General features: G+C 57.8%; 1 protein-coding gene across 1 annotated transcript in view; it reads left to right on the forward strand.

Annotated features, from left to right (window-relative positions):
• The window catches only part of LOC120394616 (butyrophilin subfamily 1 member A1-like), a 42,655-nt gene extending 31,329 nt beyond the window's left edge, over positions 1 to 11,326 (forward strand). The window contains exon 11 of the mRNA XM_039518857.1: positions 10,747 to 11,326. Within this exon, the coding sequence (XP_039374791.1) occupies positions 10,747 to 11,306 (560 nt within the window). The 3' untranslated portion in view covers positions 11,307 to 11,326. The remainder of the gene's footprint in view (positions 1 to 10,746) is intronic.
• Positions 11,327 to 12,847: the final 1,521 nt, after the last annotated feature.

A 12,847-nucleotide genomic window follows, 5' to 3' on the forward strand; every position in this document is an offset into this window, starting at 1 on the left:
GGAACTTTTTACCCTAGCAACTCCGGCGGGCTGGCTGGGCGCCCCCTGGAGTGGCGCCGCTATGGCGCGTGTTATATACCCCAGCCGGCCCGTCCGCTCCTCAGTTCCTTCTTCCCGCCCGTGACGGTTAGCTGGAACTGTGGAGTGCTCTGTTAGTCCTCCACGCCCCAAGCAGTTTTCTCCGTTTTTTGTATATAGTTAGTTAGTTTAGTTCATAGTTTAGTTAGTTAAGGTAGTTAAGGAATTAGGGGGGGGTTCCCCTCCTTTTTCCCCCCACCCGGTGTGGGCTCATGCCCCAGACACCGGGATTCAAGCCGTGCTCGGCTTGTCAGCAGTTGATGCCAGTTGAGGACGCTCACGATTCCTGCCTCCGTTGTCTGGGGGAATCTCATCGTACCGACAAGTGCCCCATTTGTGCTGCCTTTAAACCGCGGACCAGAAAGGAGCGGGACTCCAGGCTTAAGCAGCTCCTGATGGAGTCGGCACTGCGTCCACCGGCACCGATCCCTGCGGCGCCTAAATCAGCTTCGGTACGTAGCGCACCGGCGGCACCGACCCGGCACAGCTCGGAGGCATCCCGTCCGCCGAAACCGGCACCGGCGTCGCGGCACCGCTCCCCGTCCCCGGTGCGCAAAAAGAAGGCACCAGCGGTGGCTAAAGCCTCAACTTCGGGACCGGTCACCCAGCCACTGCCAACACCTGCGGCTCCGGCGGTGACGGTGCACTCGCAGTGCACGGGCCCGGCGGCTCCGGCACCAGAAGAGCCGTTGAGCCCGGCCACCCCCTGCTCCCCGGCACCACCCGAGGTCGAGCTTGGACTCCCGAACACGCCGGAGACATACTCACAGGCGCGGGAGCTTATTGCTTTGACAGAGGCGCCGAGCCTCCGGCTCCCGGCACCGCCGGTGCGGGCTGTACGCTCTGCTGGGAAGCCAGCCATGATGCGACGCCTAGGCGCCGAGGAACACCGCGCAAGGGTCTTCAGTCGGTCCCGCTCTCGTAGCCGGTCACCTTCTCGCCAGCCTCGATCCAGGCGCCGGTCGACACCTCGGGACCGTTCCTCGTCTCGGCGCCGATCCCGTTCACGGTACCGCTCGGCGTCGAGGTACCGATCTCGAAGCCCCAGTCGCCGGTACCGGAGAAGGTCTGCGTCTCGAGATCGATCACGGCACCACGGTGACCGCAGTCTTTCCCGGCACCGTGACCGCAGCTGCTCTCGGCACCGTGACCGCAGCCGCTCCAGGCACCGGGACCGCAGCCACTCCAGACGCCACGACCGCAGCGCTTCCCGGCACCGAAGCCGCAGCAGGTCGCCGTCCCGGCACCGATGCGACCGTTGGTCCCGGTCGTGCTCCCGGTACCGCGAGGACAGGCATCGCCCGACGGCACCACCAGCAGACGCGCACCGGCCGTCAACAGGACACTCGTTGAGCGCATCGGCCCCCCAGTGGTCATGCCAGGCCTCGGTCGTATCCCAGGGCGGCAGCGGAGCGGGCCTCAGAGCGGACACCCCAGGTCAAGCCTATGGCCCACAACAGTGGGGTTTCTGGGTTCCTTGGGCACAACATGAGACACAAGGCCCACCCTTGCCCACACGGCCTCCGGGTTCTGAGCGTCGCGTGCCAGAAGCGACTGTCAGTAAGGCCCGGCCATCGCCAATACCGGGAAATTCGCTGCCACTCCCGGCGGTGCAGCCAGCCTCAGAGGTTCCTGCTCCACTGGTGGACGAGCCACCACCAGAACCTGCGGGCCCGGGTCTCTCGTCGTCCTCGTCACCGGACGAGGCGGTCGCAGGTTCGTCGACGGCAGACCCACCACCAATAGACTTAAAGGCGCATCAAGACCTGCTCCGTAGGGTCGCGCAGTCCATTGACCTTCCAGTTGCGGAAGTTGTGGAAAATGACGACCCGGTTACTAACGTCATTGGGTCTGAGGCCCCCGTGCGAGTGGCCCTCCCTTTTATTCGGACAATTCAGTGTAACGCCACCACCATCTGGCAAACGCCGGCGTCCATCCCGCCTACTGCCCGAGGCGTAGAGCGCAAATACTCGGTTCCCCCCACAGGGTACGAGTATTTGTATACTCATCCGGCTCCGGACTCCCTGGTTGTCCAGTCGGTGAACGACCGGGAGCGTAACGGTCAACCGGCTGCAACCCCCAAGTCCAAGGACGCTAAACGTATGGACCTCTTGGGCCGTAAGATCTATTCGGCGGGGGGCCTGCAGCTCCGCATTGCCAATCAGTCGGCATTGCTGGCCCAATATACCTACGAGATGCTGCTCTCGCTCTCAAAGTTAACCAAACTTGTCCCGGCGACCTCCCGTCAGGAGTTCAGCGCCCTCCTCGAGGACGGTAAAAAGTCCGCGCGCTCCTCCATCCAAGCTGCGCTAGACTCGGCGGACTCTGGAGCCCGCACCCTTGCCTCTGGGGTCACTATGCGGCGGATTTCCTGGCTGCAATCCTCCACCTTGGCCCCGGAGGTGCAGTACTCCCTCCAGGACCTGCCGTTTGAAACGAAAGGGTTGTTCTCTGAAAAGACAGACTCCCGTATACAGACCCTTAAGGACGGTCGCGTGGCTATCCGAACACTGGGGATGCACACACCAGCGACCCAGAGACAATCCTTCCGCAGACAACCATCCCGGCAGTTTACTCAGGCCAGATCCCGACCTTATAATAGCCGCCGGACCAACCTGACGCGCCGCCGACCATCAGGCAGCGGGCGCAACCAGTCCCAGACGTCCTCTAAGGCCCCTCAAGGGCCTAAGCAGGGGTTTTGATGGGACGCCCGGGGACGGCTCTTCAGTCTCTCCAGTGGATCCTTCCCCTTTGTTTTCCAACAGCCTCTCCCATTTCCTCCCGGCATGGGCCCGCTTAACATCGGACAGCTGGGTCCTCCGTACGGTCCAATCCGGGTACCGCCTCCAGTTTGTTTCGCCCCCTCCTTCCCACCTTCCCTCCCTGTCCCTCTTCAGGGACCCCACTCACGAGCAAGTCCTCCTACAAGAGGTCGAGACTCTGCTGAGTTTGGGTGCCATAGAGGAGGTGCTGCCCGACCGGCGGGGCAGGGGTTTTTATTCCCGTTATTTCCTCATCCCCAAAGCAAAAGGAGGTCTTCGTCCAATCCTGGACCTCCGGAAGCTCAACCGGTACCTGCTAAAACTCAAATTCCGCATGGTATCCCTGGGGCCTATTATTCCCTCCCTGGATCCAGGAGACTGGTTTGCCGCCCTCGACATGAGAGACGCATATTTCCATGTCGCGATCTATCCCCCTCACCGTTGATACCTCCGATTCATGGTGAACGACAGGCACTACCAGTTTGCGGTGCTTCCCTTCGGCCTCTCCACCGCCCCGAGGGTCTTCACCAAGTGTATGGCGGTGGTTGCCGCGGCCCTCCGTCGTCGTCGGGTGCACGTGTATCCGTACCTCGACGATTGGTTGATTCGCAGCCCATCGCGTCAGCTGGTAGCAGACCACGTGACCGATATACTGTCTCTGTTTCGAGAGCTGGGCCTGCTTGTCAACTTCGAGAAGTCCATTTTGACTCCAGCTCAAAGGGTGGAGTTCATCGGAGCGGTCCTGGACTCGCAGTTGGCCAAGGCCTGCCTTCCGCTCACTCGGTACCAGACTCTGGTGGCTTGCATCAGGGATATCCAATCCTTTCCCACGACGACGGCTCGGTCCTGTCTTCGCCTCCTAGGCCACATGGCGTCGTGCACTTTTGTGACAGCTTATGCCAGGTTGCACCTTCGTCCATTCCAGACTTGGCTGGCCTCTGTGTACCGTCCACATCGCGACCCCATGGACTCGATCGTCACAGTCCCGAGGGCCACCCTCGACACTCTCAATTGGTGGCTAACCCCTCAGGTCGTCTGTGCAGGGGTACCATTCCGCCCGCCGTGTCCCTCCGTCACCTTGACCACAGATGCCTCGGACATGGGTTGGGGGGCGCACCTCGGCGACGTTCACACGCAAGGCCTCTGGTCCCCTCCGGAGCTCTCCTTGCACATCAACGTCCGGGAGCTCCGGGCGATTCGGTTGGCGTGCCAGGCCTTTCAGGCCCATCTCCGCGGGCGCTGTGTCACCGTGCTGACGGACAACACGACGGCGATGTTCTATGTCAACAAGCAGGGTGGAGCATGCTCCTCCCTGCTTTGCACGGAAGCGCTTCGCCTGTGGAACTTTTGCGTAGCCCGCTCAATTCACCTGACAGCGTCGTTTCTTCCGGGCATTCAGAACGCGTTAGCCGACTGCCTCAGCAGATCCTTCCTCGCCCACGAGTGGTCCCTCCGCCCAGACGTGGTGTATACGATCTTCCGAAGGTGGGGATTTCCCCAACTAGACCTCTTTGCCTCAGAGACCAACAGGAAGTGCAACCGGTTCTGCTCCTTCCAGGGACGCTCCCGCGGCTCCCTGTCAGATGCGTTCCTTTGCTCGTGGAAGGATCACCTCCTATACGCCTTCCCTCCGTTCCCGCTCGTTCATCGGGTGCTCCTAAAGCTTCGGAGGGGCAAGGCTTGTCTCATACTGATCGCTCCGGCCTGGCCGAGACAGCATTGGTACACCCTGCTGCTCGAGCTGTCCGCCCGGGAACCCATTCCTCTCCCATTGTGGCCGGACCTTATCACACAAGACTTCGGCCGGCTTCGCCACCCGGACCTCCGCTCCCTGCATCTTACAGCCTGGTACCTGATTGGTTGACTCACGTGGAGCGTGACTGTTCGCAGGCGGTACAGCGAGTCCTAACTGAAAGCAGGAAGCCTTCAACGCGATCCACCTATCTCGCAAAATGGAAGCGTTTCGCCATCTGGTGCGACCAGAAAGGCATGAACCCCTTTCTCGTCCCTATCCCGGTTATCCTGGACTACCTTTGGTCCCGTAAGGAGCAAGACCTCGCGGTCTCCTCCTTGAGGGTACACCTGGCAGCTATATCTGCGTTTCGTCCACCGGTTGAGGGACGCTCCATCTTTTCCACCAACATGGTCTCTCGCTTCCTCAAAGGCCTGGACCGTTTGTACCCACCCTTACGATATCCTACGCCAGTCTGGGACTTGAACCTGGTACTGGCCAAGCTTATGGGCCCGCCGTTTGAGCCTCTGGCGACTTGCTCCCTGCTTCATCTCTCGTGGAAGACGGCCTTCCTCGTCGCTGAGGCGAGTATCCGAACTTAGTGCCTTGACGGTTGGGCCCCCGTATACTGTCTTCCACGCAGACAAGGTTCAGCTCCGGCCGCATCCTGCCTTCCTCCCGAAGGTCGTGTCGGCCTTCCATATTAACCAGGACATCTTCCTCCCGGTCTTCTACCCGAGGCCGCACGCCTCGCCGCGGGAGCAGCGGCTTCACACCCTGGACGTCCGTAGGGCCCTCACCTTTTATATTGACCGCACAAAGCCTTTCAGGCGTTCGACCCAGCTCTTCGTTGCAATTGCGGAGCGTATGAGGGGCGAACCGGTCTCCTCACAGAGGATTTCCTCGTGGGTGACGGCTTGTATTCGAGCATGCTATGATCTCGCTCGGGTACCACCTAGTCGCCTGACGGCCCACTCTACTAGGGCGCAAGCCTCTTCGGCTGCCTTCCTGGCCCATGTTCCAATCCAGGAAATCTTCAGAGCGGCCACCTGGTCCTCCGTCCACACCTTCGCGGCACACTATGCGTTGGTGCAACAATCAAGAGACGATGCAGCCTTCGGCTCAGCAGTCTTGCACTCTGCCACGTCTCGCTCCGACCCCACCGCCTAGGTAAGGCTTGGGAATCACCTACATGGAATGCATAGGAGCAATCACTCGAAGAAGAAAAGGCGGTTACTCACCGTAGTAACTGGTGTTCTTCGAGATGTGTTGCTCCTATCCATTCCAGACCCGCCCTCCTTCCCCACTGTCGGAGTAGCCGGCAAGAAGGAACTGAGGAGCGGACGGGCCAGCTGGGGTATATAACACGCGCCATAGCGGCGCCACTCCAGGGGGCGCCCAGCCGGCCCGCCGGAGTTGCTAGGGTAAAAAGTTCCGAGATACCGTGCACGCGCGGCGCGCACACCTACATGGAATGGATAGGAGCAACACATCTCGAAGAACACCAGTTACTACGGTGAGTAACCGCCTTTTTCCAGTTCTCCAGGTTTCTTCCTTCTAACCGGTGTGGCAGGCTCCTGTGTCCCAGCAAACCCTGCTCCAGTTTCCCAGCCACACCACTCACGTCCTGCAGCCCTTTCTGGGCCCCTCCTTCGCAGGGCCTAGGGTTTGTTCAAGCCCTTACCATTTTGGTTCCTGGGTAACTTTCCTCTGCGTGGCTCATTTCCTACCTTGGCTGTCTTGAGACTGTTGTTCCCCAGCTCCCTGATGCTTTGCACCTCCAATGACTGAACTATTCTGGTCTCCAGGTGCTGCTTCTCCTCTAGGGCTCCTTGACCAGGGGTTTTGGCAATTCCAACTGTCACTTCCTCCCCGTGGGGTGGTGCCTGGTGCTTGGTACGTTCAGCAGCTGTGAGTTTCTCCTGCATTTGAATAATCTCATCAGTCCTTTGCTTACGCAGGTGCTGGAGCTTTATCTCCAATGGCTGGGCCTCTTGGGAGCTAGAGCAGAATTTCTTCTGCTGAAAGCCCTGTTTCTTTTTCGGTGCCTTGACCTGTTTGCTCTCTGTAGCCTCAACCTGGTGGCTTCTGTCCTGCTCTGTGAGTAGCTCCTTCTGCCTGTCCTCTGGTCACTGGGTTTGCTCCTGTTGCTTGGCCAGTTTCAGTAAGAAAACCTGCAACTGGGCCTGCAAATTACAGAGCTGTTCAATAGCCCTGTCAGAGCCCTTGTCACACCCTTCTCTTGGGACCACCAGAAATGCTGAATCACATTTAGCTTCTGCCTCAGCTCCCCTGGCCCAGAGAGCCGGCTGTGCACTAGAGCTGCTGGTTGGATCATTTTCCAGGGGAGTCCTTTCAGGTTCTTGGGAGAAGCTACTCAAATGCCCCCAGTTCCCAAGCTTTGAATCTGGGAGGGAGGCTAAGGTATCCCTGGTAAGCGGAGGGACGTCTGAAACCCATGGCTGGCCTCTCCCTCTGAAGCTCATACCCCAGGGCCTGCTTTCTTAGCAACCCATTTTACCCAGTACTAGAAACTCTCACTGCCCCATAGCAACAGCCCCTCTGCCCCAAATCCAAAGTTCTTGTAGAGCAGCATCTTTTTCTGTGTCCCTTTTCCCTGCAGTCAAAACAAATTAACCCTGGAGGGGGGGGGTCACTCTTCCCAGCACAAAATGGGGTTTCCACAGTCCTGGGTCTGACCTCCCCATGGTATATGGGTACATTTATTTGTATTTAATAACCCGGGACTCCTCTGTTCCCCAAATGTTCTAGGAAACCAGGCCAGTCTCCCCATCCTTGCTCCTGGAGGCAGCCCCATCTCATGTGCCCGTCCTGCCCACAGTCAGTGCACAGCATTGGACCAGCCCTGTCTGCGGTGGGTCAGGGTGACGCTTTCCAGTCACTGGCCCTCCTCAGTGCGTCGCTGTGGGTGCCTGGGCACTTCCAGCAATGGGAGCTGGAAAACCCTTGGCTGTTGCTGGCCCTCCAGACACCAGCTTGGGAGAGTGAATGTCCCTCCGGCATGGAAGGTGTCTGTGCTGTGCTGCTCTGTCAGCCATCATGGACGAGTCTCAGAGCTGGGGTGCTACAGCATTAAATACAGCTGTGTAGATGTTGTGTCTGGGGCTGGAGCCTGGGTTTGAAGCCCCCACTTACACCCTGGGCTTCAGAGCCCCAGCTCCACTCTGAGCCAGGTCTGTATGGCTCTTTTTAGTGCCATAGCAGGAGCCCCACAAACCTCAGTCTGTTCTCTCAGCTCTGAGACTCGCTGCCATGGGCTGTGTAGACGAACCCAAAGTGTCTCCAGAGTCTGGGTGTGAAAGTTCCCAGCGTGTCTGACCCAGGGCCAGTTAATGAGAGCAAGAGGGGTGGCTGGTGCAGTCATTAGATGGAGATACCTGAGCCCTGGGGCTCTGAGACGGGCTCGGTGACCATTATACTCTCTGGGAGACGCCCAGGTGCAGCTGCAGAGGGTCTGTGCTGCTCGCAGAGTCCAGGGGACAAATCGCTCTGAGCAGAGAGTTCAGGCTGGAGCTGAGACTCCATTTTCAGCCTGGTTTGGGGTGAGATCAGGAGCTGGGGGCATAGGGGAATTTTCCTACCTAGGGCAAATTTAAAGGCAGCTCTGGGGTGTTTCATAGCCGATGTCCTGAGCCCGTAACTGCGTTGCTGGGGATGTTGACAGTCACTCACTGCAAGTCACTGGGGTTTGGGCTCCTAAGTTGTTCAGACACGTTTGAAATGGAGTTGGGTGAAATGTTTTGGACAAAGTTTATTTGCTGCAATATATTATTTTGGATTGACTGAAACTTTGCAAATCCATGTTGAGTTTGCTGAATGGTTTGAATGAACAGAAGGTGCCTACGCTTCCCTTCTAGCCTTTAGCCCAGTGGCTGGGCCCTCCGCTGGGAGCTCCAGGTTCAATCCCCCACTTTGATATGTGGGGCAGGAATTGGAATGGGGGTCTCCCCCCCTCAGGTGAGGGCTGGAACTGCTGGGCTCCAGGTGTCTGATGTGGGGCTCCCTCAATCTCTCCTGCTGAAGACGCCCCATGTCTAAACACTGCCATGGGCCTGGGCCAGAGCGTGGGAGTGAGAATGACTCCGCAACCCAGTGGGTCGGGCTCCACCTGGGAGCCCAGAGTCGAGCTCCCCTGCCCCAGTGACCCTGTAATTATTGATCCATAACCCCAGTGAGGGGAGGGGTTACGGTCCCGGCACAGCAGTGCCTCAGCCATGTTGGTGCCCCCGTGCAAACCCCTAGTGCAGACGCACTGCGCAGGTGTGAGCTGGGACTGGCCCCTGGTGCAGCTTCTCCCAGATGGAGGGGGCAGGAAGTGCCCCGTCCTTTCCCCCTTCTGTCGCCCAGCACCTGCCCCTCTGGCACCCACCTCTTACCTTGCCCCCTGCGCCCCCAATGCCTCCTCTTGCCCCTTGTTGGCCACAGTGCCTGCCCCTTTCCATGCCACATGACTGTCTCCCCTGGAACCTGCCCCACCCCCTGCCCCATAGCTGCCTGCCCATCTGCTTGTCCCCTCTACCCCCCGACTTTCACCCCTCTCCTCATGCCCCTCTAGCCCCCCTGGCACCCAGCCCTTCCCTTGCCCTCCCACCCCGTGATGACCACCCTTCCCTCAATCTTCATGTGCCCCAGTGCCTGCCCCATCTCATGCAACCCCACTGACCCCAGTGCCCACCTCTCCTCTACTCTGTCCTGTCAGTGCCTGTCCCTGACCCCCACCCTACCCTCACCCTCTGGCAAAAGCCCCGTCCCATGGCCCCACCCCACCCCTGGTGCCTGCCACTTCCTTGTACCCCTCCCCTGCCACCTTCCCTTAGTTCTCCCCCGCCCTCCTGTCGCCCCTCTGCCTCCTGCACCCCTCACCCCTCACCTGCACCCCTCACCCCCTCTAGTGCCCTGGTACCAGCCCCTCTGTTCACTCCTCTGCCCTCCTGAGGCCCATCTCTACCCTCGCCCCCATCTGCCTCCATGGTGCCCGCCCCTTCCCTTGCCCCCTCGGCCTGCCTGGTGCAAACCCCTTCCCTTGACCCACTTTGGGCTCCCTGGTGTCAGACCTTCCTTCCCCCCATCTCTGCCCCCCTGGTGCCCACCCCTCCCCACACCCTCTCCTAACCTCTGGGTCCCACCCCTCCCCTCATACTCCCTCTGTCCCCTGGTGCCCACATCTCCACACCCCTGTGCCCCCTCGGGCCTGCCCTTCTCCACACCCCACTTTCTACCCCATGTGCACCTGCTCCCTTCCCCCACTCTGCCCCCTGGTGCCCACCCCTCTCCTGTCTCCCCTCCTTACATCTGCCCCTCTGCTCAGCCCCTGCATCCCTCCTGGTGACTAGCCCTTCCCCCGCCACACCAGCCCCCACCCCTACCATCATGCCCCTCTCCCCCTTGATGACAGCCCCTTCTCTCCGTTCCATTTCCCCTGGGGTCTGCCCCATGCATTGCCCCCATGGCCCTCTGGCCCCTGCCCTACCCTCACCCCTCTTTCTCCTTGTCACCTGCACCTTCTCCCCCTTTCCCCTGGTGCCAGCCCCTCCTTCTACCCCCCTCTGCCTTCCCACTACCTGCCCCATTCCTCCGCCCCACCCCATTGGCGCTCCCCATTCCCTCACACCCCTGGGGCCCGCCCCTTCCCTTGCTTCTCTGTACCTTGGGGTCTGTCCCCTTCTTCTGTGCTGGTGGCCGCCTCCCCTCACCCCTGCAACTCCCTGGAACCTGCTCTTCCCTTCCCCACCCCGTCATCCTGGTGCCCACCGCTTCCCTTGCCCCGCCTTGCACTTGTGTCTGCCCCCCCTCCCCTCGCTCCACCCTTCACCCTCCTCCGCCCTCCTGGTGCCAGCTCCTCTTGCCCCCCATTGCCCTTGTGCCTGCCCCCCTCCGCCCCTCCGCCACTGCCCCGTCACCTGCCCCACCCCTTTCCTCTCCCAGCATCAAGCTCTTCCTCCCCATCCCTCCGCTGCCCTCCCCTCCCCACCCCTACTGACACCTTCCCACCCCTCCCCGGCATCTGCCATTTCCTCACAGGCAGATGAACCCTGACTCCCCTCAGACAACACCCCCCCCCGCACAGCGATTAACGGGGACGCAGGTTAATTTCCCTTTGATCCCAGTGACCAGCCCCTGCCCCCGGCCCTGACTCTGTGACTCTCTCCCCAGTGGACGTGACTCTGGATCCAGACACGGCAAATCCCTACCTCGTCCTGTCTGAGGATCGGAAACGTGTGAGACGCGGAAACACACGCCAGGATCTGCCCGACAACCCTGAGAGATTTGATTCTTATCCCCGTGTCCTGGGCGCTGAGGGGTTCGTGGGTGGGAGGTGTTACTGGGAGGTGGAGGTGGGAGACAAGACTGAGTGGGACCTGGGGGTTTGTAGGGAATCTGTGAACAGGAAGGGGAAGGTCACATACACACCTGGGAATGGATACTGGGTCATGTGGCTGTTGGGTGGGCGATACGAGGCCCTCACCTCTCCCCTGACCCCCCTCCCCGTGAGCGTCAGGCCCAGCCGGGTGGGGATTTTCCTGGACTATGAGGCGGGCGAGGTCTCGTTTTACAATGTGACTGACAGGTCCCATCTCTTCACTTTCACTGACACCTTCTCCGGGAAGCTCCGCCCTTATTTCAGTCCTGGTTACAGCGCTGGGGGTACAAACGCGGCTCCCCTGATCATCTGCCCAGTCCCAGCTCAGGCCGGAGGGAATCTCTGTCCCTGACAGTGACCCCGCGGCACAGACTGGCCCCTCCCAGCCCTGCTGCTCTTCCCGCCCCCTGGTGGTGGAGGCCAGTTACTGCAGGGAACTGGAGTTTTTGATGCTGACCAGACACTGCCCGTTTCCCTTTTCAGCTGGAGTAGAAACCCGGACACCTGGCGACCCCACCCCAGGCTGGGTGAATGGGACCCACTTGCTGGAAAGAGCCAGAAAGCGTCCCCTCCACCCCTGCTCCCCCTGTGTTTGCTGCACCCCCGGCACAGGGTGATGCTGGTAAGAAAAACTGCCAGACAGCTGGTGGGTTTTGCTGCCCTCACCTTTCCCCGTCCCCTGCCCAGGGGTAGCAGATGGTGATGGACGGAGATCATTTACTCCTGCCAGAATGTTCTACCCCTGTGAAATCTCAGTGCAAAATATGAAAAAAAAAGATTAGTCTAAATTAGAAAATGTTATTATAAACAAAAACATTTCCATTTACATTTCAACAGTATTTCAGAAAAAAGCATCTAAACATATTTTTAGAAATGGAATTATTTACATTTATTTTTATTCTTCCCTCAAATCTGTATTGAGGTTTAACTTCTCTACATGGCACCATTTGTATTTCAACTGTGTTACTTCAGGAAATCCAAAATATTTCTCTTATCAAAATAATTATTAAAAACTGTCAGACTGGGTTGTTCAGTTACAATGTACATGTGTCATAAACATCACAACTACACATGTGCAGCTGCTCTCTCGTTCTCTTTATTATATAGACTGGTTCTCTCTGGAAGGCAGGGCACGTACACCCACCTCCTGCTACAGCTTTGAAAATTAATAGGTGAAAAAATAATAGATTTAATTAAGCAATATATTTAAGTTAATTCACACAAGATTATAAAATAGTCTTTGAACTTCTGTCAGCATTAATTCATATGATTTTTAACTTTCTAGCTACATATAATTGGTAATCAAGACATGACCCTTCCTTTCTTCTTCTCACGTCAATTAACAAAACATGGTCCGGAACCTCAAACGCTATCTTCCTGTAGATAGAAATCTCTTCTACAATAACCTTTTTTTAGTTTATTTTTCTTTAGAAATATTATTTGCAGCCAATGTACTGTGAGCGTCCACTGTTCATTTCAATGTACTGCCGGGCTCTTCATGTTCTTGGTTCTAAAGATGCAACAAATGTATTTTTGTAAAAAAAATAGAGACGGGGTTGTATTCCTTTACTGAATCATCACAAATTAACTTAATTGTATTAAAGATGCTGGCACTTAATGGCCCATAACATGAAATTTGGTGAAGCTTTATTGGGAAACCTTTCTTCTGGGCCATAAATCAATTGAAAGGGTGATATTTTTGTTGTCATGTGAGGTTTAAAGCATAAATAAAATAGAATCATAGAATTATAGAATCTCAGGGTTGGAAGGGACCTCAGGAGGTCATCTAGTCCAACCCCCTGCTCAAAGCAGGACCAAACCCAACTAAATCATCCCAGCCAGGGCTTTATCAAGCCTGACCTTAAAAACCTCTAAGGAAGGAGATTCCACCAC

Source organism: Mauremys reevesii, unplaced genomic scaffold, assembly GCF_016161935.1.
Source record: "Mauremys reevesii isolate NIE-2019 unplaced genomic scaffold, ASM1616193v1 Contig7, whole genome shotgun sequence".
NCBI classification, from domain to species: Eukaryota; Metazoa; Chordata; order Testudines; family Geoemydidae; genus Mauremys; species Mauremys reevesii.